This window comes from Bombina bombina, chromosome 9, assembly GCF_027579735.1.
Source record: "Bombina bombina isolate aBomBom1 chromosome 9, aBomBom1.pri, whole genome shotgun sequence".
NCBI classification, from domain to species: Eukaryota; Metazoa; Chordata; class Amphibia; order Anura; family Bombinatoridae; genus Bombina; species Bombina bombina.
Window position 1 is genome coordinate 142,974,945 of NC_069507.1, and position 26,964 is coordinate 143,001,908.

Here is a 26,964-nt window from a genome sequence, read left to right on the forward strand (position 1 = left end):
CCATTTGCGGGGCATGCCCCAAAGAATTCAGCTCTTTTGCCTGTAAAAAAAACATACAATACCCCCCCCAACATTACAACCCACCACCCACATACCCCTAATCTAACCCAAATCCCCCTTAAATAAACCTAACACTAAGCCCCTGAAGATCTTCCTACCTTGTCTTCACCATGCCAGGTATCACCGATCGTTCCAGGCTCCAAAATCTTCATCCAAGCCCAAGCGGGGGCTAGACATCCATCATCCGACGGCTGAAGAAGTCCAGAAGAGGGTCCAAAGTCTTCATCCTATCCGGGAAGAAGAGTAGATCCGGACCGGCAACCATCTTCTTCCAAGCAGCATCTTCTATCTTCATCCGATGAGGACCGGCTCCATCTTGAAGACCTCCACCGCGGACCCATCTTCTTCTTCCGACGACTTCCAATATGGCGTCCCTCGAATTCCGATTGGCTGATAGGATTCTATCAGCCAATCGGAATTAAGGTAGGAAAATTCTGATTGGCTGATGGAATCAGCCAATCAGAATCAAGTTCAATCCGATTGGCTGATTCAATCAGCCAATCAGATTGAGCTCGCATTCTATTGGCTGTTCCGATCAGCCAATAGAATGCGAGCTCAATCTGATTGGCTGATCGGATCAGCCAATCGGATTGAACTTGATTCTGATTGGCTGATTTCATCAGCCAATCAGAATTTTCCTACCTTAATTCCGATTGGCTGATAGAATCCTATCAGCCAATCGGAATTCGAGGGACGCCATCTTGGATGACATCCCTTAAAGGAACCGTCATTCGTCGGGAAGTCGTCGGAAGAAGAAGATGGGTCCGCGGTGGAGGTCTTCAAGATGGAGCCGGTCCTCATCGGATGAAGATAGAAGATGCCGCTTGGAAGAAGATGGTTGCCGGTCCGGATCTACTCTTCTTCCCGCATAGGATGAAGACTTTGGACCCTCTTCTGGACTTCTTCAGCCGTCGGATGATGGATGTCTAGCCCCCGCTTGGGCTTGGATGAAGATTTCGGAGCCTGGAACGATCGGTGATACCTGGCATGGTGAAGACAAGGTAGGAAGATCTTCAGGGGCTTAGTGTTAGGTTTATTTAAGGGGGGTTTGGGTTAGATTAGGGGTATGTGGGTGGTGGGTTGTAATGTTGGGGGGGGGGTATTGTATGTTTTTTTTTACAGGCAAAAGAGCTGAATTCTTTGGGGCATGCCCCGCAAATGGCCCTTTTCAGGGCTGGTAAGGTAAAAGAGCTTTGAACTTTTGTAATTTAGAATAGGGTAGGGCATTTTTTTATTTTGGGGGTCTTTGTTATTTTATTAGGGGGCTTAGAGTAGGTGTAATTAGTTTAAAATTGTTGTAATATTTTTCTAATGTTTGTAAATATTTTTTTATTTTTTGTAACTTAGTTCTTTTTTATTTTTTGTACTTTAGTTAGTTTATTTAATTGTATTTATTTGTAGATATTGTATTTAATTAATTTATTGATAGTGTAGTGTTAGGTTTAATTGTAAATAATTGTAGGTATTTTATTTAATTAATTTATTTCTAGTGTAGTGTTAGGTTTAATTGTAACTTAGGTTAGGATTTATTTTACAGGTAATTTTGTAATTATTTTAACTAGGTAGCTATTAAATAGTTATTAACTATTTAATAGCTATTGTACCTGGTTAAAATAATTACAAAGTTGCCTGTAAAATATATATTAATCCTAAAATAGCTAAGATATAATTATAATTTATATTGTAGCTATATTAGGATTTATTTTACAGGTAAGTATTTAGATTTAAATAGGAATAATTTATTTAATAAGACTTAATTTATTTCGTTAGATAAAAATTATATTTAACTTAGGGGGGTGTTAGTGTTAGGGTTAGAATTAGCTTAAGGGGTTAAACAATTTATTAGAGTAGCGGTGAGCTCCGATCAGCAGATTAGGGGTTAATACTTGAAGTTAGGTGTCGGCGATGTTAGGGAGGGCAGATTAGGGGTTAATACTATTTATTATAGGGTTATTGAGGCGGGAGTGAGGCGGATTAGGGGTTAATACATTTATTATACTAGCGGTGAGCTCCGGTCGGCAGATTAGGGGTTAATAATTGTAGGTAGCTGGCGGCGACGTTGTGGGGGGCAGATTAGGGGTTAATAAATATAATATAGGGGTCGGCGGTGTTAGGGGCAGCAGATTAGGGGTACATAGGGATAACGTAGTTGGTGGCGGTATACGGAGCGGCAGATTAGGGGTTAAAAAATTTAAATATAGTGGCGGCGATGTCGGGGGACCTCGGTTTAGGGGTACATAGGTAGTTTATGGGTGTTAGTGTACTTTAGAGCACAGTAGTTAAGAGCTTTATGAACCGGCGTTAGCCCAGAAAGCTCTTAACTACTGACTTTTTTCTGCGGCTGGAGTTTTGTCGTTAGATTTCTAACGCTCACTTCAGACACGACTCTAAATACCAGCTTTAGAAAGATCCCATTGAAAAGATAGGATACGCAATTGACGTAAGGGGATCTGCGGTATGGAAAAGTCGCGGCTGAAAAGTGAGCGTTAGACCCTTTAATGACTGGCTCCAAATACCAGAGGGTGGTAAAAACCAGCGTTAGGAGCCTCTAACGCTGGTTTTGACGGCTACCGCCCAACTCTAAATCTAGGCCTTAGTGAATTAATATATTTCTGTAACAAAAATTATATAAATCTTAAAAATCCATTGTTGAAGACAAAACCTATGGTGAAAAGTGCTTGTATTTTTGTTAACGAATATAGATGAAATACAAATGCTACAAATAAATGACTGGACATTTACATGTAGGCATATGGACTGAGGACAGAGTATTGCAGCAAATAAAGCCAGAGCTCTCAAGTGGACTGTATTTTTTTAATTGTCATGGTTTGCAATAGGGATGTGCATTTGTGTGATCTGTTGCACTATGACTGCCAAATATGGCTGCCAGCAACAGCATTTAGCTCTTTTCGGACCCGGATTTCTTCTTGTGAGATAGCAACATACAAAGTTCTAGATTTTCACAGATTATTGTGTGTTGCACTTTCATATGAAGAAATCCAGCTCTGGAAAGAGCCAAATGCTGCTGCTGGGTGGCCATATTTCGCATTTATAGTACAACAAATCATACAAATGCACATCCCTTGTTTAGAAGATCTTCCTGCTGTCCCCCCAGCTCCTCAAGGCCTTATTAAAATTCTATTTTTCTGAAGACCACATTGGGACATACCCAACCTCCTGAATTGACTCCACCCCCAGTTTACTGCAACTCCACACCCAGATCTCCTGACTAAGCCACCAGCCTCACCCTCTCATATAGTTTCCTATAAATGTTGAAAAGTATTTAATAACATATAATTGTCTTTTTTGTTGACTAAAGATATTTTGTCTTTTAATTGACTACAACTAGACCAAGACTAGATGATGTTGAAGAGACTAACATTAAATGTATTTTAGACAGAAGGCCATTACTAAGGCTAAATTGAAGTGATTGTAAAGTTTAATGATTTAAAGTATCTAAAAATACTCTTAAAATAGGGGCACTTTAATTCATTAAACTTTACAATGACGCTTCTTTTTTTAAATACTTACCTTTTTGTTACGGTAAACATACCGCCGATCCTCTTCCTGCATCTCAGACTGTATTGAGCAGATCAATGACGAATCCTGCTTCCTCCAATCGTTGCGTGCCCCCTTTGGCATCCTGCTTGTGGATCACGCAAAGATTGGAGGAAGCCAGATTCGTCATCGATATGCATAATACAGTCTGAGATGCAGGTGCAGGATCGTTGGTATGTTTACCGAAACAAAAATGTAAGTATTTAAAAAAAGAAGAGTCATTGTAAAGTTTAATGACTTAAACTTTTAGATACTGGGCTTTAAATTATTAAACTTTACAATCACTTTAAGTTTGGCATCCAAATGAAAAAAAAAAAAAAAAAATTCTAGCAGGTTTCCCGCAATTTTTTACTTTGTTTTTCAACATTGTTTTCTTGTTAAAAACCAATTTTGAACTTTCGAGCAGCATATATTGGCTGTCCATGTGGCTTTTTTTTTTAATAATTTAATTTTTGTCCATGTTTAGCTCACATGTTAACATGATTGCTTCCTGATTTACTAAAAATTTAAAAAATACATAAGATTTAGTCATTAATATTATTAAGTACTTTGATATTTTAAACCTGCTAATTATAAAATTAGACAAAATTAGATTAAATTATTTATTACACGTTCCATATGTTGATATTACTGGTTAAAGGGACATGAAACCCAATTTTTTTATTTCGTGATTTAGAAAGAGCATGTCATTTTAAACCACTTTCTAATTTACTTCTATTATCTAATTTGCTTCATTTTCTTGATATCACTTGCTGAAAAGCATATCTAGATATGCTCAGTAGCTGCTGATTGGTTGCTGCACATAGAGGCCTTGTGTGATTGGCTCACACATGTGCATTGCTATTTCTTCAACAAAGGATATCTAAAGAATTGAGCAAATTAGATAATAGAAGTAAATTGGAAAGTTGTTTAAAATTGCATGCCCTATCTGAATCATGAAAGTTTAATTTTGACTAGACTGTCCCTTTAAGTGTAATAGGCTTTATTTAGTTACAATAGGCTACCATAATACATTATTAATCAACCATTAACCATCGTGTTTACTTAAAATCTGTTAATCTTTTGCTTCTTTTAAAGGGGGATCATACTCAAAAAAATTCCCTATTCCATCTATGTATTTGTTTTTGTAGGTGTCGTTTTTATTGGCCAGTGAACAAGTCCCACAACTCATTTGCACACAGTTAGGCATCAGCTGTTATTTTCACTTAACATTTAAGCAGCTTTTACTTAAAGGGATACTAAACCCATATTTTTTTTTTTTTTTTAAGGGACATTATACACTCCATTTTGTCTTTGCATAAATGTTTTGTAGATGATCTATTTATATAGCCCACAAAGTTGTTGTTTTTTTTTTTTTTTAAATGTATAGTTTTGCTAATTTTTAAATAACATTGCTCTGATTTTTAGACTCCTAACCAAGCCCCAAAGTTTTATGTGAATACCTTCTCCAGCTTGCTTATAGGAGCAAATAGTTGTGTAAAGGGTCCTTTTATATGCAAAAGAAGGGGGAGGGGGAGTGTCTTATTTCCCACTCGCAGTGGGCTTTCCAGTTACCTTTTCAACGGAGCTAAACTGAGAGCTTTTTCTAAGTAAGTTTTTAAACAGTTTTATACTGGATTTTTATATCAGTATCTGTGCATCTTATTCTTTATAGTAGTGTCTATTACATGCAGTTATAAGATAAGATAAAGCATGCAATTTTAAGCAACTTTCTAATTTACTTCTATTTTCAAATTGTATTCTTCTTTTGCTATCTTTATTTGAAAAAGCAGGAATCTTAGCTAAGGAGTCGGCCCATTTTTTATTCAGCACCCTAGATAGTGCTTGCTGATTGGTGGCTATGTTTAGCCACCAATCAGCAAGCGCAACCCAGGTGCTGAACCAAAAATGGGCCGGCTCCTAAGCTTACATTATTGCTTTTCAAATAAAGATAGCAAGACAACGAAGACAATTTGATAATAGGAGTAAATTAGAAAATTGCTTAAAATTGCATGCTCTATCTGAATTATGAAAGAAAAAAATTGGGTTTAGTGTCCCTTTAACCTTCTGTCCAAAACAAAGAACATGTTTTAGTATCATCTTCCTTTAATGTCTGTGAAAAACCTAATGAAAAGCCTATAATGTTTGTGTGTTAAACCAGATTTTCCTTTTATATTGTATTTGGTATTCATGTGCCTTAAAGGGACAGTCTAGTCCAAAATAAACTTTCATGATTCAGATAGGGTATGCAATTTTAAACAATATTCCAAGTTACTTTTATCACCAATTTTGCTTTGTTCTCATGGTATTCTTAGTTGAAAGCTTAAACTAGGAGGTTCATATGCTAATTTCTTAGACGTTGAAGGCAACCTCTTTTCAGAATGCATTTTAACAGTTTTTCACCACTAGAGGGTGTTAGTTCATGTGTTTCATATAGATAGCACTGTGCTCTTCGCGTGAAGTTACCTGGGAGCCAGCACTGATTGGCTAAACTGCAAGTTTGTCAAAAGAACTGAAATAAAGGGGCAGTTTGCAGAGGCTTAGATACAAGATAATCACAGAGGTAAAAAGAATATAAATATAACTGTGTTGGTTATGCAAAACTGGGGAATGGGTAATAAAGGGATTATCTATCTTTTAAAACAATAAAAATTCTGGTGTAGACTGTCCCTTTAACCTGTTCATGGCAGAGCTTTTATAGGATTATAATTTCACCAAAATGGAAGCCAAGGAACCACCCAACTAGAATACAAAGATTTCACATGGCAAACTATTATGTGTTGAAATGAGAGTCTTTGCAAAACACTAGTACACAGAATTTAGACTAATTCAAATCATTATGCATGGATGTGCACTGGATATCTTCAACCATCTACAGTTAAAGGGATATGAAACCCACACCGTTTCTTTTGTGATTCAGACAGAGCATACATTTTTAAATTTACTTCTATTATAAAATTTGATATGTTCCCATGATATTCTGTGTTGAAGAGAAACCTAGGTAGGCATCTGGAACACTACATGTCAGGAAATATTGCTGCCATCTAGTGCTCTTGCTAATGGATAACATTCTTGCAAAACTGCTGACATATAGTGCTCCAGAAATGGGCATAAGTCCCTGCTTTTCAACAAAAGATACCAAGAGAATGAAGACAATTTGATCATAGACGCAAATTAGAAAGTTGTTTAAAATTGCATGCACTATCTGAATCATAAGAGAAAAAGTGTGTGTTTCATATCCCTTTAACCATGCATCAGATCAGATGTATCTCATCTTTGTAGAAGATTTTGTTGTAGAGGTTTTCTTCTAGTCGCATTGTTAATTGTTGCTCTTTTTGTCCTCAACAGCACTGGAGATGTACAGCAAACTAAAGGAACAGATGAATGGGAAAAGGTAAGCTCAGTATTATTAATAAAGAACCTTAAAGAAGCATAACTGATTAAATTGTATGCAATTAAATGTAGTTTTAAGAGACTTTTCAATTGACTTCTACAATTAAAATGACTTTGTTCTTTGGTATCCGTTGTTTGAAAGCATATGTAGGTAGGCTCAGGAGCATTTCTTCACTACTGGAAGCTAACTAGTGATTGTGCATATGCTTCTTGTCATTGGCTCGCCAGGTGTGTGCAGCTAAGTCCCAGCAGTGCATTGCTGCTCTAGAGCTGACTTTAACATAGAGCTCCTTTCCATTGAGCCGTAATTCGGTTTGCGTGCGCTCGCAAACCGTTAAATATGCTGTTGGAAGCAATATAGTTTATCGACTGCTTCCAATGGCGCGTTATACCTCAATATCGGCAGCGAAAAAAACCTTTGCGTCCCATAGAGAGTAAAGGAAGCCGTTAATCGATAAATTATACCAGGTTTCCAATGAAAGCGCTAACCGTTAATACACTGTTGGAGGCTGTCAATACATTGAGAAATATTAAACCCAGCTCAACTCAGTGTAAAGGAGAAAAGGGGCTTTTTGAGGCCTGTTTCTCATTGAAATTGCAAATCCTGCAAACATTTATGAGTGTTTAAATGTAGAAATAAGATTATATATGCTACATTTATTGGTCCTATGTATATGAATATTTGCACCTATGTTTTCGTTGAAATATCAATATGTATGTACAAAGAAAAATAGATGCAAGCATATTTCACTTATTCCAAATGCAACCTTTGCCCAGGGATGCTATATATATTCTCAATACATATATAAATTTAATTATATCTAATAATAATCTTTGCCTACATGTATATACCGTATGTATGATAATGGTATATACACCTTTGACCTATATAAACCATATCATTATATTAGATTTGTTTGTAAATATATATGTTCTAGCAAAATAATGGAATCAAATATTTGTGTTATGTCACTTTAAATTAAAGGGATAGTGTATTCACAATTAAAAATTCAGGAATCAGATAAAGCATTCAATTCCAATCAACTTGCATATGTACTCATAATCCATTTAATTTTGTTATCTTTCTTATTTTAATTATGTATTTAAGTTTAGGAGGCATTCCATTTAAATGTTCAGCACCTGTGTTGCATTAGCCGATTGTTGGCTACATTTAGACAACAATCATCAAGCGCTCCCCATGTGCAGAATCAAAATGAGTAGATTCCTAAGCTTACATTCCTGCTTTACAAGATTACAGATGATAATGAAGTTAAATAGATAATAGGAGTACATATGTAAGTATATTAATACTGCATGCTCTGATTCATGAATATAATTTTGAATAGACTATCCCTTTAAGAAATATGTCAAATCCTCATTTTAAAGAGACAAATACATATATATAATATAATCCTTAAAATAAATGTAGATTATCAATACATACAATCCCCTGAGATTGCACATTGCATGGTTACCTGATAGAAAATAATATAGAAAAATAAGTCGAAGGAAATAATTTGTTTATCATAAAGATGAGTTTTATTATTACAGATTTACCCTCATTCCTATGTAATTTTCAGTTTGAAAATCATTTAACAACATATGCTCGTGGAATATTAATCATAACATTAACACATGCCACGTTGACTGATGTTAGATACTGTATTGATTTCAGACACGTATCCTCAAGTATTCTTAAATGGCATAATATTTTCGATAGAAGTACACATACATTTATTAACAATGTACACCTGCATATTAATTGATATCATGTGAAATAAAAATGAATAAAGCTATTAATGTTTTGCAAATAAACAGCTAGTAAAATAATATTGAACTATATTTTCCAATTTGGATTTTAAAAATATATGTATATTTATGAGATGGAAATCACACTTAAAAAAGTGCTTCATACAAAAAATGTGATACTATATATCTGTAAATAATTTAAAAATAAAATATTTATTAATGCCTGTGGTGGGATTTGGCCTTTGGAGGAGAGGTACTTGAGGTGGAAGTGTGGCGTCTTGTGCGATGCACACCAGCTGACTGGGAGGCTAAAACATGCGATTCGGGGTCCTTCAGGGAGATGACGGGGGATGCAAGTGAGGAGGGGGTGTGTGACCTATCTGCAAGCCTCTCCACTGCCTCTGCCAGGCTGACGAGTGAGGTATTATTTATGTCCATCTGGCTCTGTAGCCTCCTGAAATCATGCTGCTGATGGAGCCTGGTCAGCCTAAGCTCCCTGTAAATGAGAAAATATCAAAAAGGGAAAGTCAATTAGAGTGGAGAGTAACAATGATGACGTATATCTATCAGCTGAGAGCAGTGTGTTGATCAGCTAGCTCCCACCACGCTATGCGAGCGTTTTATTGAAATGTCCAGTATTGATAGTGGAAAGTGACCAGGTCCTATGAGTTTTCCCTACCTCAAGTTAGGACCGGTAAGGATCATATACCACCGCTATATGCACACGTATGAGGTTATAGGTGCAAACACCTTAAATAACTAATACATATATATAAAGATGCCAACAGTCCACACTCCATACCTGTGTACTCCTGGAACCTGAGTGACAGCCCGTTTCGGCAATGTATCCGGTTTCTTTACTGTGTATGGACTGTCTCATTCACTTGGTATCCAGCTCCTGTGTGAGCTCCGGTGGCTGCAGTGGATGACTCCTCCTTTCATTAACGTCCCAGGTGTTGGGCGTATCGATGCGGTCAGGACTATGGTGCAATACTTAGCTGCTGTGCTGCACTAAAGGCCAGGCTGGTGCAAACAAATAGAAAAAAGGAGCACGAGCAGCAAATCTATGCACAAAGAATTTATTTACTTGCAAACAGTAAACATGTCGCACATTGGCGCTCTGAGTGAAGAAAAACAAACACGTTTGTCAAACAATATACAAAACGGTGAGAGGGGAGAAACAACCCCCCGGGGTAAATACTGACAAAACAAGGGGACTAGCTAGTAGGAAAACAGGTATACGCGTTTCAGCTTACAGCCTTACTCATTACCTGACTAAAACACAGTGAGGTGAACTTAAAAATAGTAGCTAGTCATCCCATTGGTGGATGGGAACACTCCCCCTAAATAATCCTCCAATGGGTGTTGAATTGCGTAGCCAACTACACCTGGGGACGCACAGGTTAACACACCAAATACAGCATACTGTGAATACACTTAGAACAAAATAAAAATACCATTGAAACAAGAAAGTAAGTGCTACATAATTACTAAACGATAATAACTAAACGATAATAAACGATGGGAGATAATAAGCTGTACCCATACATCATATACAATTAAATTCCATAATCACAAAACATTTTCAGTGATAAAAGTGGAAGAAATGTGTTCAGTACAGCCGAGGGCAGAACAGATAGCTCCGGACCCAGCTGGACACACCTGTAGTGCTGGGACGCAGTTTCATAATGGCTGAAATGAAAACACAAATGATATAAGCATGGGATAACAATCATTTACATCTAACGACTAGCAACCAATATAAAGATTAATATTGCTAAGATATGTTCAGTTCGCTATGTGTGCACACACTGGACCTTGATATATATCAATAGCAGCAATAGTGATGATAATAATAATAACACTGCAATTAACCCTTAGCAGAAGTGGAGTTGATGCGGAGTCTACTGATACATAGGATCATTAACATATGTATTTCATACCACGCCGGACCATAGGTGCCTTCACTATTATAAAAACCCCAATTGCACTAGATAGATAAGTCTATAGTACACACCTGGGTCTCAAGGACCTAATAGGTAAGACTAGGGAGTCCTGAAATAGTAGGCTGCTACACTCCTAAAATGGCGTGGAAAAACTACACTTGTAGTCTATGTGTGCAGGGCGAACAGAATGGGGGGAGAGGGTCGGCTCTACCAGAAATTGATGAGGTCATATTCCGAATTCAGACCCCCTGGAACTCTTGTCTTGAGTTTGAAAATCCAGAAGGCCTCCCTCTCCCCCAGTCTGTGGACCCTGTCGACTCCCCCCTTACAGGGAGCCACCCTCTCAATAATGGTCCAAGAGAAGGAACTAGTGTCTTTCTGGTGTACCCCCGCAAAATGTTGAATCAATGCTGTGGTGAGTACCCCCGCTCTAATGTCACTGAGGTGCTCCTTAATACGGGTTCTAGCCTCTCTTGTCGTGAGGCCTACATATTGGAGGGAGCACTCCCTGCAAGAGATCAAATACACCACATATGTGGACCTACAGTTGAGGCAAGAATCTATCATGAAATTCTGACCTGTCATTAATGAGGTGAACCGGTCACCAGGGGCCAGCTTCTCACAAGCCACACATGTGCGATGATGGCAGTGGAATGTACCTTTGCAGCTTAGCCATGAAGAGATGGGTTGTCCTGTCTTTTTAATTCTTGTGGGTGCCACAATGTTGCCTATTGTTCTATTTTTCTTGTAGGAGTATCTTAGGCCCTCTGTAACTACCTGTTGGAGTTTGTCATCTGCAGATAGCATATTAAAATTATGCCTCACTATTTGGCAGATTTCTCTATATTGTCTTGAATACTCTGTTAAAAAGACAATTTTATTGTCTTTCCTTTCCTCAATGTGGGATTTCGGTCTGAGGAGTCTTTCCCTAGGTATTCCTCTTACAATATTCCTAGCCTTGGTGATGACAGAACTCCTATAGCCCCTCTCTTTTAAGCGTAAGGTCAGTTCATTGGCCTGTTTCTCGTAAACCCCTGCATCGCTGCAGTTCCTTTTCAGCCTAATGAACTGACCCTTCGCTACTCCTTTAAACACTCCTGGTGGGTGGCAACTGGCTGCATGTAGCAGTGAGTTGCCTGTAATGGGTTTACGGTAGGTCTCTGAACTGATGAAGTGACCATGTCTACCTCTGAGAGTCACATCTAAGAAATTAATGGTGTCACGTTGTATCTCATTTGTAAAGTGAAGCCCCATACATTCATCTTCAAGACTATTTATGAATATCTGTAGTTCAGCTTCACTACCTCCCCATATAAAGAGGAGGTCGTCGATATAGCGACCATACCAAACCACCCTGTCTTTGTGAGGATTCCCATCTCCATAGACGTGGGACAGTTCCCACCAACCCATGAACAGGTTGGCGTAGGAGGGGGCAAATTTCGCCCCCATAGCAGTCCCACGCCTCTGGAGAAAGAAATCCCCCTCAAATTCAAAGTAGTTGTGGTTGAGAAGGAATTTAGTAACTTCTATCACAAAATTCACAAAGTTTGATTCCGGTCCATATTGTTTCTCCAAAAAGAAACGAATGGCCTGCAACCCCTCCCTGTGTGGAATAGAGGTATAGAGCGATTTCACATCGGCTGTTAACCAGACATAATGTTTGCTCCAAACTATTTTGGATATGGACCGGAATCAAACTTTGTGAATTTTGTGATAGAAGTTACTAAATTCCTTCTCAACCACAACTACTTTGAATTTGAGGGGGATTTCTTTCTCCAGAGGCGTGGGACTGCTATGGGGGCGAAATTTGCCCCCTCCTACGCCAACCTGTTCATGGGTTGGTGGGAACTGTCCCACGTCTATGGAGATGGGAATCCTCACAAAGACAGGGTGGTTTGGTATGGTCGCTATATCGACGACCTCCTCTTTATATGGGGAGGTAGTGAAGCTGAACTACAGATATTCATAAATAGTCTTGAAGATGAATGTATGGGGCTTCACTTTACAAATGAGATACAACGTGACACCATTAATTTCTTAGATGTGACTCTCAGAGGTAGACATGGTCACTTCATCAGTTCAGAGACCTACCGTAAACCCATTACAGGCAACTCACTGCTACATGCAGCCAGTTGCCACCCACCAGGAGTGTTTAAAGGAGTAGCGAAGGGTCAGTTCATTAGGCTGAAAAGGAACTGCAGCGATGCAGGGGTTTACGAGAAACAGGCCAATGAACTGACCTTACGCTTAAAAGAGAGGGGCTATAGGAGTTCTGTCATCACCAAGGCTAGGAATATTGTAAGAGGAATACCTAGGGAAAGACTCCTCAGACCGAAATCCCACATTGAGGAAAGGAAAGACAATAAAATTGTCTTTTTAACAGAGTATTCAAGACAATATAGAGAAATCTGCCAAATAGTGAGGCATAATTTTAATATGCTATCTGCAGATGACAAACTCCAACAGGTAGTTACAGAGGGCCTAAGATACTCCTACAAGAAAAATAGAACAATAGGCAACATTGTGGCACCCACAAGAATTAAAAAGACAGGACAACCCATCTCTTCATGGCTAAGCTGCAAAGGTACATTCCACTGCCATCATCGCACATGTGTGGCTTGTGAGAAGCTGGCCCCTGGTGACCGGTTCACCTCATTAATGACAGGTCAGAATTTCATGATAGATTCTTGCCTCAACTGTAGGTCCACATATGTGGTGTATTTGATCTCTTGCAGGGAGTGCTCCCTCCAATATGTAGGCCTCACGACAAGAGAGGCTAGAACCCGTATTAAGGAGCACCTCAGTGACATTAGAGCGGGGGTACTCACCACAGCATTGATTCAACATTTTGCGGGGGTACACCAGAAAGACACTAGTTCCTTCTCTTGGACCATTATTGAGAGGGTGGCTCCCTGTAAGGGGGGAGTCGACAGGGTCCACAGACTGGGGGAGAGGGAGGCCTTCTGGATTTTCAAACTCAAGACAAGAGTTCCAGGGGGTCTGAATTCGGAATATGACCTCATCAATTTCTGGTAGAGCCGACCCTCTCCCCCCATTCTGTTCGCCCTGCACACATAGACTACAAGTGTAGTTTTTCCACGCCATTTTAGGAGTGTAGCAGCCTACTATTTCAGGACTCCCTAGTCTTACCTATTAGGTCCTTGAGACCCAGGTGTGTACTATAGACTTATCTATCTAGTGCAATTGGGGTTTTTATAATAGTGAAGGCACCTATGGTCCGGCGTGGTATGAAATACATATGTTAATGATCCTATGTATCAGTAGACTCCGCATCAACTCCACTTCTGCTAAGGGTTAATTGCAGTGTTATTATTATTATCATCACTATTGCTGCTATTGATATATATCAAGGTCCAGTATGTGCACACATAGCGAACTGAACATATCTTAGCAATATTAATCTTTATATTGGTTGCTAGTCGTTAGATGTAAATGATTGTTATCCCATGCTTATATCATTTGTGTTTTCATTTCAGCCATTATGAAACTGCGTCCCAGCACTACAGGTGTGTCCAGCTGGGTCCGGAGCTATCTGTTCTGCCCTCGGCTGTACTGAACACATTTCTTCCACTTTTATCACTGAAAATGTTTTGTGATTATGGAATTTAATTGTATATGATGTATGGGTACAGCTTATTATCTCCCATCGTTTATTATCGTTTAGTTATTATCGTTTAGTAATTATGTAGCACTTACTTTCTTGTTTCAATGGTATTTTTATTTTGTTCTAAGTGTATTCACAGTATGCTGTATTTGGTGTGTTAACCTGTGCGTCCCCAGGTGTAGTTGGCTACGCAATTCAACACCCATTGGAGGATTATTTAGGGGGAGTGTTCCCATCCACCAATGGGATGACTAGCTACTATTTTTAAGTTCACCTCACTGTGTTTTAGTCAGGTAATGAGTAAGGCTGTAAGCTGAAACGCGTATACCTGTTTTCCTACTAGCTAGTCCCCTTGTTTTGTCAGTATTTACCCCGGGGGGTTGTTTCTCCCCTCTCACCGTTTTGTATATTGTTTGACAAACGTGTTTGTTTTTCTTCACTCAGAGCGCCAATGTGCGACATGTTTACTGTTTGCAAGTAAATAAATTCTTTGTGCATAGATTTGCTGCTCGTGCTCCTTTTTTCTATTTGTTTGCACCAGCCTGGCCTTTAGTGCAGCACAGCAGCTAAGTATTGCACCATAGTCCTGACCGCATCGATACGCCCAACACCTGGGACGTTAATGAAAGGAGGAGTCATCCACTGCAGCCACCGGAGCTCACACAGGAGCTGGATACCAAGTGAATGAGACAGTCCATACACAGTAAAGAAACCGGATACATTGCCGAAACGGGCTGTCACTCAGGTTCCAGGAGTACACAGGTATGGAGTGTGGACTGTTGGCATCTTTATATATATGTATTAGTTATTTAAGGTGTTTGCACCTATAACCTCATACGTGTGCATATAGCGGTGGTATATGATCCTTACCGGTCCTAACTTGAGGTAGGGAAAACTCATAGGACCTGGTCACTTTCCACTATCAATACTGGACATTTCAATAAAACGCTCGCATAGCGTGGTGGGAGCTAGCTGATCAACACACTGCTCTCAGCTGATAGATATACGTCATCATTGTTACTCTCCACTCTAATTGACTTTCCCTTTTTGATATTTTCTATTTCGTGTATACGTGGGGCTAAGGCCAGACCCCTGGGAGAGTAACTGAAATCCTGGGTGGTAATTGTAATTGATATCGCAGACACTGGTGTTATTGGCATACTGTAATCATTACTATTTACTACTACACATCTTATTGTGTGAGCGGCGTTTTTGCGGTCAGGTATGAGTGAAGGGGGTAATACTGAAGTAGCTTCATTGTTTTCACTGAGGAATGCACAGGAAAGGAACACTGCACCTGTGGATTATAATAAGGTGTTTTCTACCGATAAATCTCACTACAGCTTGGTTGCCCTATTTGAGGAATTGGAATTTCTACTTTTAAAAGAAAATAAGCTCATTTGGGACATAAAAACTCTAACCAAATATCAGGAATTGGGCATTATACCCAGGGGATTGAGGCTAAACAAATTTCCAACTTTTGTCACAGATGATAAAGTATTTGTTGACCTGTGGAATGGCCACCTAAGCACCTGCTCACAGAAACTCATGCAGTTGATCTGCGAATATAAACAGAAATCCCTGGAGGAGCTAACATCTAAAATCAAAGAGGTTCAGAGGGAACTGAACAATAGGAGCAAGGAACCAAGCTATCTAAAGTTTGACAGCACACTCCAGCAAGTAATAGCAGAGGCTAAAACATTGCTACTGGAGATAAAACACAGTAAATACCTCAGAGATCAGCTAGACCACGACTTGAATCGTGTCTATGTATGGAATAAAAAAGACAGACAATCTCTAAGGAAGGAACAAAATAGAAATACATTTTACCCTAACAAGCCAAGAGGGAACAACAGACGTAGGCAAAGTAGAAGGAGAGTAAATTTCTTTGAAAGTGAAGGTGAATCGTGTGACGAGGGGTCTGGATCGGGTGGGGAGGAATTACCACCAAAGATACCAGCGACCAGACCCAAGGATAATTCAATACCCCAACCACCTTCCATACTCAAAACACAGGCTTCACAGCCTCACTCACACTACAGGGAGGAAACAGGATGTGCAGAGATGAGCACTACAGAAGCCATGGAAGTGGAGAGAATACAATTGGAACAGGTTTTTCAGGTCCCCCAAAAAACACCAGACGGGGGGGGAGGCGCAAGCAAGGATCAAAACCATCAATACAAGAACCAAAGGAGATATCCACAGAGGAGAGGGCGAGGCCGAGGCAACTACAGAATGTACTGAATCTTTCAGATGTGGTGTTGACCAAACACGAACTGGAGGTACTGAGCTTGGGACTGTCCTTCACACCTACTGCGGACTTTAATCTGTTCAGGACATTACTTGATGTCAATAAATTAATTCGGAAACTGACACTGAGAAAGTTCTACCATTCCCAGGAGGGAGGGAGTGATGAGAGCCATGTATTCATTCCCAGGAACAGGTCAGGAGGCTCGGCAGACTTGGACCCTGTAAATCAATTAAGTTTCCAGGAACTTTGTGACATTAGGTCCCTAGAGACATTAGGGGATGAGGCAAGTGGGGTCGGGAGTATACAGGTTCCGTCCTTTAAGTGTAAGTCCTCGTTCTACCCTATCCAGAATAGGGGCCAATTCCTGGAGAAGTTCCAGCAGAGGGTTGAGTCAGACCTTACAACATTGTATTACAAGTCAGAGAGAGGCAGACATAACAACATATCAGCACTACAGAGGAAGGCACTAGACAGTATAGCCAGCAATAATAACATAGTGGTAAGGGCTGCTGATAAGGGTGGCACCATAGTGGTGCTTAATGCCAGTACTTTCAGGGAGGAGGCCCACAGGCAACTAGGAAATATCGATGACTATAGTGCTCTGCCGGGTGATCCGACGGGGAAGTTCCAGCGGCGGCTGGCCTCCCTTGTGGATGATGGTGTGGAGCTGGGCTTTATTGATGCCAAGACACGAGACTATCTCTTAGTGTCTAATCCCACCATTCCTACGTTTAACCACCTACCCAAGGTCCACAAGTCCACTGAAAACGTACAGGGGAGGCCAATCGTGAGTGGCATTGGATCCCTGCTGGAGCACCTGTCAGAGTGGCTGGATCATGTGTTGCAGCCATTGGTGAGTGCTCTATGGAGCTTTCTCTCAGACACTAAACATGTACTTAATCTTCTATCCAAAATAGTTTGGAGCAAACATTATGTCTGGTTAACAGCCGATGTGAAATCGCTCTATACCTCTATTCCACACAGGGAGGGGTTGCAGGCCATTCGTTTCTTTTTGGAGAAACAATATGGACCGGAATCAAACTTTGTGAATTTTGTGATAGAAGTTACTAAATTCCTTCTCAACCACAACTACTTTGAATTTGAGGGGGATTTCTTTCTCCAGAGGCGTGGGACTGCTATGGGGGCGAAATTTGCCCCCTCCTACGCCAACCTGTTCATGGGTTGGTGGGAACTGTCCCACGTCTATGGAGATGGGAATCCTCACAAAGACAGGGTGGTTTGGTATGGTCGCTATATCGACGACCTCCTCTTTATATGGGGAGGTAGTGAAGCTGAACTACAGATATTCATAAATAGTCTTGAAGATGAATGTATGGGGCTTCACTTTACAAATGAGATACAACGTGACACCATTAATTTCTTAGATGTGACTCTCAGAGGTAGACATGGTCACTTCATCAGTTCAGAGACCTACCGTAAACCCATTACAGGCAACTCACTGCTACATGCAGCCAGTTGCCACCCACCAGGAGTGTTTAAAGGAGTAGCGAAGGGTCAGTTCATTAGGCTGAAAAGGAACTGCAGCGATGCAGGGGTTTACGAGAAACAGGCCAATGAACTGACCTTACGCTTAAAAGAGAGGGGCTATAGGAGTTCTGTCATCACCAAGGCTAGGAATATTGTAAGAGGAATACCTAGGGAAAGACTCCTCAGACCGAAATCCCACATTGAGGAAAGGAAAGACAATAAAATTGTCTTTTTAACAGAGTATTCAAGACAATATAGAGAAATCTGCCAAATAGTGAGGCATAATTTTAATATGCTATCTGCAGATGACAAACTCCAACAGGTAGTTACAGAGGGCCTAAGATACTCCTACAAGAAAAATAGAACAATAGGCAACATTGTGGCACCCACAAGAATTAAAAAGACAGGACAACCCATCTCTTCATGGCTAAGCTGCAAAGGTACATTCCACTGCCATCATCGCACATGTGTGGCTTGTGAGAAGCTGGCCCCTGGTGACCGGTTCACCTCATTAATGACAGGTCAGAATTTCATGATAGATTCTTGCCTCAACTGTAGGTCCACATATGTGGTGTATTTGATCTCTTGCAGGGAGTGCTCCCTCCAATATGTAGGCCTCACGACAAGAGAGGCTAGAACCCGTATTAAGGAGCACCTCAGTGACATTAGAGCGGGGGTACTCACCACAGCATTGATTCAACATTTTGCGGGGGTACACCAGAAAGACACTAGTTCCTTCTCTTGGACCATTATTGAGAGGGTGGCTCCCTGTAAGGGGGGAGTCGACAGGGTCCACAGACTGGGGGAGAGGGAGGCCTTCTGGATTTTCAAACTCAAGACAAGAGTTCCAGGGGGTCTGAATTCGGAATATGACCTCATCAATTTCTGGTAGAGCCGACCCTCTCCCCCCATTCTGTTCGCCCTGCACACATAGACTACAAGTGTAGTTTTTCCACGCCATTTTAGGAGTGTAGCAGCCTACTATTTCAGGACTCCCTAGTCTTACCTATTAGGTCCTTGAGACCCAGGTGTGTACTATAGACTTATCTATCTAGTGCAATTGGGGTTTTTATAATAGTGAAGGCACCTATGGTCCGGCGTGGTATGAAATACATATGTTAATGATCCTATGTATCAGTAGACTCCGCATCAACTCCACTTCTGCTAAGGGTTAATTGCAGTGTTATTATTATTATCATCACTATTGCTGCTATTGATATATATCAAGGTCCAGTATGTGCACACATAGCGAACTGAACATATCTTAGCAATATTAATCTTTATATTGGTTGCTAGTCGTTAGATGTAAATGATTGTTATCCCATGCTTATATCATTTGTGTTTTCATTTCAGCCATTATGAAACTGCGTCCCAGCACTACAGGTGTGTCCAGCTGGGTCCGGAGCTATCTGTTCTGCCCTCGGCTGTACTGAACACATTTCTTCCACTTTTATCACTGAAAATGTTTTGTGATTATGGAATTTAATTGTATATGATGTATGGGTACAGCTTATTATCTCCCATCGTTTATTATCGTTTAGTTATTATCGTTTAGTAATTATGTAGCACTTACTTTCTTGTTTCAATGGTATTTTTATTTTGTTCTAAGTGTATTCACAGTATGCTGTATTTGGTGTGTTAACCTGTGCGTCCCCAGGTGTAGTTGGCTACGCAATTCAACACCCATTGGAGGATTATTTAGGGGGAGTGTTCCCATCCACCAATGGGATGACTAGCTACTATTTTTAAGTTCACCTCACTGTGTTTTAGTCAGGTAATGAGTAAGGCTGTAAGCTGAAACGCGTATACCTGTTTTCCTACTAGCTAGTCCCCTTGTTTTGTCAGTATTTACCCCGGGGGGTTGTTTCTCCCCTCTCACCGTTTTGTATATTGTTTGACAAACGTGTTTGTTTTTCTTCACTCAGAGCGCCAATGTGCGACATGTTTACTGTTTGCAAGTAAATAAATTCTTTGTGCATAGATTTGCTGCTCGTGCTCCTTTTTTCTATTTGTTTGTTCCCTGTAAATGAGCCTCAGTAGAGCATTCTGCTGGGACTGTGCAGGAATACTGGATTCCATGGGGGGGACTTGTGGCTCCATAGGTGTCTCCAGCACATATTCCTGGCTCTGTGTGGGGTTGTCGTCACTCAGTCTTGGGGACTGTGAGGGTGGCTCAATATCCAATTGAGGACAGACATTGGTGGGTGGTGGTGGTGATTGTTGTTGTGGTGGCGGTGGCATTTGTTGTGCCATGGGAGGGTGCTGGATCTGCTGTTGAGGTGGCCTATAGTACAGATGCTGCGGTGGAGGATGCATCTGCTGATGCTGTGGTGGTGGATGATGCATCTGTTGATGCTGTGGTGGTGGAGGATGCATCTGATGATACAGTGGTGGTGGAGGATGCATCTGATAATGCTGTGGTGGTGGAGGATGCATCTGATGATGCTGTGGTGGTGGATGATGCATCTGATGATGCTGTGGTGGTGGAGAGAGATGCATCTGATAATGCTGTGGTAATGGAGGATGCATCTGATGATGCTGTGGTGGTAGATCATGCATCTGATGATGCTGTGGTGGTAGATCATGCATCTGTGATGCTGTGGTGGTAGATCATGCATCTGATGATGCTGTGGTGGTGGATGATGCATCTGATGATATGTCCTCACAGATTAATATGGGGATGTGGCAGGAACATTTTCAACCTCATAGGCCAGTGGCTGTTTCTCATCCCCTTTAAGCATGCTGAGATAGGAGTATCCAGCTTCAATAACATCCCCCTCCTTCTCACTGAATTCCGGAACATCACTGGCCTCCGGTCTTGTTGAGGACTCGTACTCATGTTCCGATTCTAAAACATAAATATTATAATTAATTAATCTGATGAAACATATAACATTTGAAAATCAAATATATAGATATCTATATATAGATAGATATATAGATAGAGATAGATATATAGATTAGATATAGGGGTATATATATATATATATATATATATATATATATATATATATATATATATATATATAAAGTTTTTATATAAATATATTTATTATTTCTATAAAAACTTAAACATATTTAACCAGAGGTGTATATTTAAAGATTGTGCCTCCAAGTGACTTTTTATATTACACATAGTCCATATATATGATGTAGATAGAAATAATTAAAATCTATACCCTTGCTTGTTTGAGCAGATAATCCACTACAACTATGTTAAAGGGACATGAAACCCAACATTTTTCTTTCATGATTCAGATAGAAAATACAATTTTAAACAACTTTCTAATTTACCTCTATTGTCTAATTTGTTTCATTCTCTTGGTATCATTTGCTGAAGGAGCAACAATGCACTACTTGTTTCTAACAGAACACATAGGTGAGCCAATGACAATCAGTATATATTTGCAGCCAACAATCAGTAGCTAGAACCAAGGTTCTTTGCTGCTCCCGAGCTTTCCTAGATAAACCTTTCAGCAATGAATAACAAGAGAAGGAAGCAATTTAAATAATAGAAGTAAATTGGAAAGTTGTTTAAAATTGTATTCTCTATCTGAATTGCGAAAGAAACATTTTTGGGTTTCATTTCCCTTTAAGATGCACTTAAAGGGGCAGTAAAGTCAAATTTAAACTTTCATGATTCAGACAGATCATGCAATTTTAGGCAACTCTCTAATTTACTCCTATTATCATATTTTCTTCCTTCTCTTGGTATCTTTATTTGAAAAGCAAGAATGTAAAGCTTTAAGGGACAGTCTACCATAGAATTGTTATTGTTTTAAAAGATAGATAATCCCTTTATTACCCATTCCCCAGTTTTGCATAACCAACACAGTTATATTAATATACTTTTTACCTCTGTGATTACCTTGTATCTAGGAACCTTCTTCCAGCCCCCTGATCACATGACTGTGACTGTTAATTATCTATTGTCTTAAATTTAGCATTGTTTTGTGCTAGATCTTAAATAACATTCTGTGCCTGAACACAGTGTTATCTATATGGCCCACGTGTACTTTGTGTTGAAAAGATATTTAAAAAGCATGTGATAAGAGGCAGCCCTCAAAGGCTTAGAAATTAGCATATGAGCCTACCTATGTTTAGTTTAAACTAAGAATAAATACCAAGAGAAAAAAGCATATTTGATAATAAAAGTAAATTGGAAAGTTGATTAAAATTAAAAGTCCTATCTGAATAATGAAAGTTTAATTTATACTAAACTGTCCCTTTAAGAGACGGCTTACTAGGACCACCACCTGTCCCACGTGCATATTTAGCCTATTGTGCCATCTTCACCTTGGTTTCGCTCCTGCAGTCGTGATAACAATGTTTTATGCTGGCAATAGAACAATTGCATCCTAAGCAGCTGATTGCCACCGGTATCTCCTCCCACAACTTATTCCTGACACTCGCCCCTTTAGGTTAGGGTTCTCCAGCTGAGGTGCCCTCTCCAAGTAGGCCTCAACCAGAGCCTACTTCTCCTCCTCGGAGTACCTCTCCTCTCTTAGCCTGCCCTTGACACCTGAAGGGCCAGCAGACACAGACTCTCCCTCCTGTGACTGGGGACCAGCCCTCTCTCCCTCTTCTGTCCCTACAGGCTGTGGCAGGCTACCACCAGCCCCACCCACACTTTCCCTCTTCTTTGTGTGCCTAGTTAAGGCCGACTCCTCACTTCTCCCACCTCCACTTCTCTTCCACCCTCTCTCCTTCCCTTCTCTGCCAGGGTTTGAAGAAGGACAAATCCTCCACCCAAGCCTCGGCTCCTAGACCTGCCCATACTACTCCCTACTTCCCCCCTCCCTCTATCCCCCCTCTCCACTGCCCTCCCCCTAGCCACCCCCTTCCCAACTTCACTAGGCCTATCCATCACTTTCTCCTTCCTCCCTAACTCTAACCTAACACTAAAGTCCCTAGCTTACCTACCTACACTAATTCACCTAACTAAACCCTAAATTAAATATCCCCAAAACTAACTACCTAACCTATCTAGACCCTAACTATCTCTATTCTATATCCCTGCAAATAAAAAAATGCGGGGGTGAACATAAACAAAAGGATGTAAATGAAAAAAGGGATGGGCTAAATAGTCAAATAAAAAATAAATAGGATTAGAACAAACTTAGAGCAAAATAATAAGGGATGCAAATGAAGAAAGGGATGGGCTAAATAGTCAAGTGAAAAAAATAGATACAAAATATATGAGATTAGAAAAAAAAATATGGGTTGTAAATCAAAAAATGGATGGGCGAAATGTATAAATAAATAAAAGTAAAATAAAGTTATATAGTGGTTAAGGGAAGGGTAGTTAAAGGGGAAATGGGAAGTGGGATAGGAGGTTAATGAAAGGGGTAATAAAAGGAAGATGGGGATGTGGGGGGTTAATGGAAAAAAATTGTATCAAATAAAAGTGTGTGTGTGTTTGTGTATATAAACTAATGTGTGGCAATTAACGAATGTATGGATGTGTTTGTGTGTTCCTAATATTATATGAGGCCTACAATAAGAATATATGAAAATAAAATATCAAACTCTCCACTAACTTTCAAACAACTCTCAAAACCACCAAACTCCTACCAGCTCAACTAGCTCCCGTGTCTTTCTCTCCAGAGGTGATCAAAGGTAAAGAGCGCAGGGGCAAACAGTTATTCTTATAGACACCGGTCGGGTTACCATTTCAATGCACTTGTTATGGCGCGCTTTTTGGCAAATCCGACATCAGTTGGCAGCGCAAACTTACGTACGGTCGAAAAGAGCGACTGCTTGCAACACGCTATTCTTTTGAATGGAAACCTGGTACTAAAATGGAGCTTTTTAACGGCTCAATGGAAGTGAGCCCTAAGTGTTTAACCCCTATGCCCTAACATATTAAAACCTTTTTTTTTTGTTTTTTTTGCACATTTATGTCCTTTAATCTTTAACTTTTTATTTTAAAGGGACAGTCTAGTCAGATTCAGATAGGGCATGTAATTTTAAACAACTTTCCAATTCACTTTTATCATCAAATTTGCTTTGTTTTCTTGGTATTCTTTGTGGAAAGCTAAACCTAGGTAGGCTCATATGCTAATTTTAGGATAACATTGTGCTCATGCCCCTGGAGTTACTTATGAAAGGGCACTGATTGGATAAAATTCAAGTCGTCAAAAGTACTGAAATCAGGGGGCAGTCTGCAGAGGCTTAGATACAAGGTAGTTTGTGCAAAACTGGGGAATAGGTAATAAAGGGATTATCTTTTTAAACATTAAAAATTCTGGAGTAGACTGTTCCTTTAATAAAAGTGATCACAGTCTTACAGAGTAAAACACAGTTGAGCTTGGTAACTGACGTTAGCTTCTATCTCAATTTCCCAACAATAGGAACGATAATGGTTGTCGATCAACAAACACTGGACCCAATATACCAACAAAACAAACATGTATATCTAAAATGGTGGATGCTTGCGCTTTTTACTTTACATCACATCCATATCGACTTGACAGCTAATCAGAAACATTGACAACATGCAACATTAAACCTATCAATAAGTGCTTCCTTTTATATTGGGATAATGGGGTTAGTGGAGTCCATGTGTGTGTTGCACTTGGAAAGTGTGGTGTTTATTTTTTATTGAATATGAAAATAGTTCAAGATATGAGTTCACTGGCTTAAATATATATCAATGTTCACACTGTAAAACTCCAAGTCTGCCCCGTATCACCTCTCACTCAACTCCCCTATCCAACATGCAGTATATGTTGCCCCACGAATAATGGAAACAATTATGTCTTACCACTCTCTGGAAATCATATCCTGTGCCTCCTTAGTATCCTGCACTTCTGCTGTAGTGAAGAGCTTACCCGTTCTCCTACGGGGTGCAGCCGACAGTCTGCTCTCTCACTCTTTCCTGTGACAGCTCCTGTGTCCGTTACCGTCCTCGGCACACTTCCGGTGGTGTATCCGTTGGGGGAGGAGTAGAGCTCTGTGATCGGGTGGTACTCCGGTCCTCCGCAATGAGTGCAAATCTTACTGGATCAATAAGGTAAAAGGGAATAATGTGATTTGATCCTCTTGAGTTAAAACAACCTTCTTTTATTACAAACCTTTTAAAACCAGGTAGAAAGCTTGCAGTACAAACTAGTGGTAGTTGGCATAGCAGTGGCGGTTTACGCGTTTCGGCTAACAAGCCGTAATCATAGCCTGTTAGTGCTGTGCTGTTTGCACCCATTTAAAACTCAAGCATCATTTCTATTGGCCATTAAGATGCTTAACACATGAACAAGTTACGCCTACCACATTTAATTCATTAACACTTTCTTGCCTAAAGCTAGTAGCCAGATACAAATATACAACTAATAACATTGGATACATATATATCTATTAACATATAAATGTAAATGTAACATAACATTCATAGACCCTAGAGATGTTTAAAGTATGCATACTTTTAAGTCAAAACACAAAGAAGGCCCATACGAGGGAATTAGAATGTAAGGGTGCCTAGAAGCAGTGTTACAGTCTTATCAATACCCTGTTAGTTCAATTATATCTATTGTCAACTTGATTAGATCTATGAATATACACAACAACTGGTATATATCAATGAATGTATATATTTAGTTCTGACATAGTGAGGGAATCCCTGATTATATATGTCCTGAAAGACAACCATTACACTGGATTAAATTATCCAGGTTGAACCCTGAGTAGATATTACGGTACACTTGTTGTTAAAATTTAAAATGGTATTAAGATCTAAAATATACTGTGAAAAGAGTTAACTCAAGGGTAACCATAATCTCAACATTGGATTATTCCCAGTAATTAATCATGTCATACCTTGAATTAAGGCCATTGGGTACCCTGGTGTCAAGCGTAAAAATCCAGACGATTTCCCTTTTGGCCAAAAGTTGATCAATGTCTCCCCCTCTTTTGGGAAGTATAACCTTTTCGATTCCACACCATTTAAAGGAATTGAGATTCCCATTGTGTTTGGTCACAAAATGTTGGACCAAAGGTGTAGAAGCTTTTCCAACATTAAATGTGGACAAATGTTCCCTTATTCTAGATCTCATGTCTCTTGACGTGAGACCTACATACTGTAAGATCTACATACTGTAAGTTACAAATGGAGCACGTAATTAAGTAAATAACATAATTTGTGGTACAGTTAAGGCATGACTTAATGTCAAAGTGTTTGCCATTAGTTGTAGAAATAAATTCTTTAGTAATCTGTGCATATTCACAAGGTCTGCATCTGCTGCTGCCACACTTATACATTCCGAAATGCCTCAACCAAGAGCTGTTATAACTTGGCAAACATTTTAGTTGTGTTGGTGCCAGTATACTCCCTAGACTTCTGGTCTTTTTGTAAGAGCATTTAATGCCTTCATCCACTACCTTGACCAAACGCTCATCTGCAGCCAAGAGTGAAAAATGTTTTTTCACAATTTTGCAGATCTGTGGATACTGTGTGCTAAACTCTGTTACAAAATAGACCCCATTGAAGCTATCATTTTGTCTCTTTGGCTTCTCTTCTAGAAGAAGTTCTTTTGGGGTCAATTCCACTGCTAGTCTAGCTCTGGATATATCATAACTGGGATATTTTCTCTCTTTAAGTTTATTGGTTAATTCTTTGGCTTCCCTGTCAAAGTCATTAAAATCGGAACAATTTCTTCGTAACCTTGTGAATTGTCCTTTGACCACTGAATATCTAATTTGTTTAGGATGACAACTGTTACCGTGTTTATTTTTTATAAAAGTAAATTTTTATTGTCATTTACTGATGAGTATACATATTGATATATATATTGATTTCACAACTGTAGATATGTTGTATTCCCGTTTTTTTACATTCACATATTGATGATGATGACTTGTTCACTATTGTTTGCTTTTGGCACAAATCTATTGTCATCAAAAAGGAGCGTAATATTGTTGGC

General features: G+C 39.6%; 1 protein-coding gene across 2 annotated transcripts in view; it reads left to right on the plus strand.

Annotated features, from left to right (window-relative positions):
- The window catches only part of EXOC6 (exocyst complex component 6), a 796,835-nt gene that overhangs the window by 261,367 nt on the left and 508,504 nt on the right, over positions 1–26,964 (plus strand). For both annotated transcript variants that reach the window (XM_053692417.1, XM_053692418.1), the window contains exon 5: positions 6,946–6,991. In XM_053692417.1, coding sequence (XP_053548392.1) covers positions 6,946–6,991 — 46 coding nt within the window. The remainder of the gene's footprint in view (positions 1–6,945; positions 6,992–26,964) is intronic.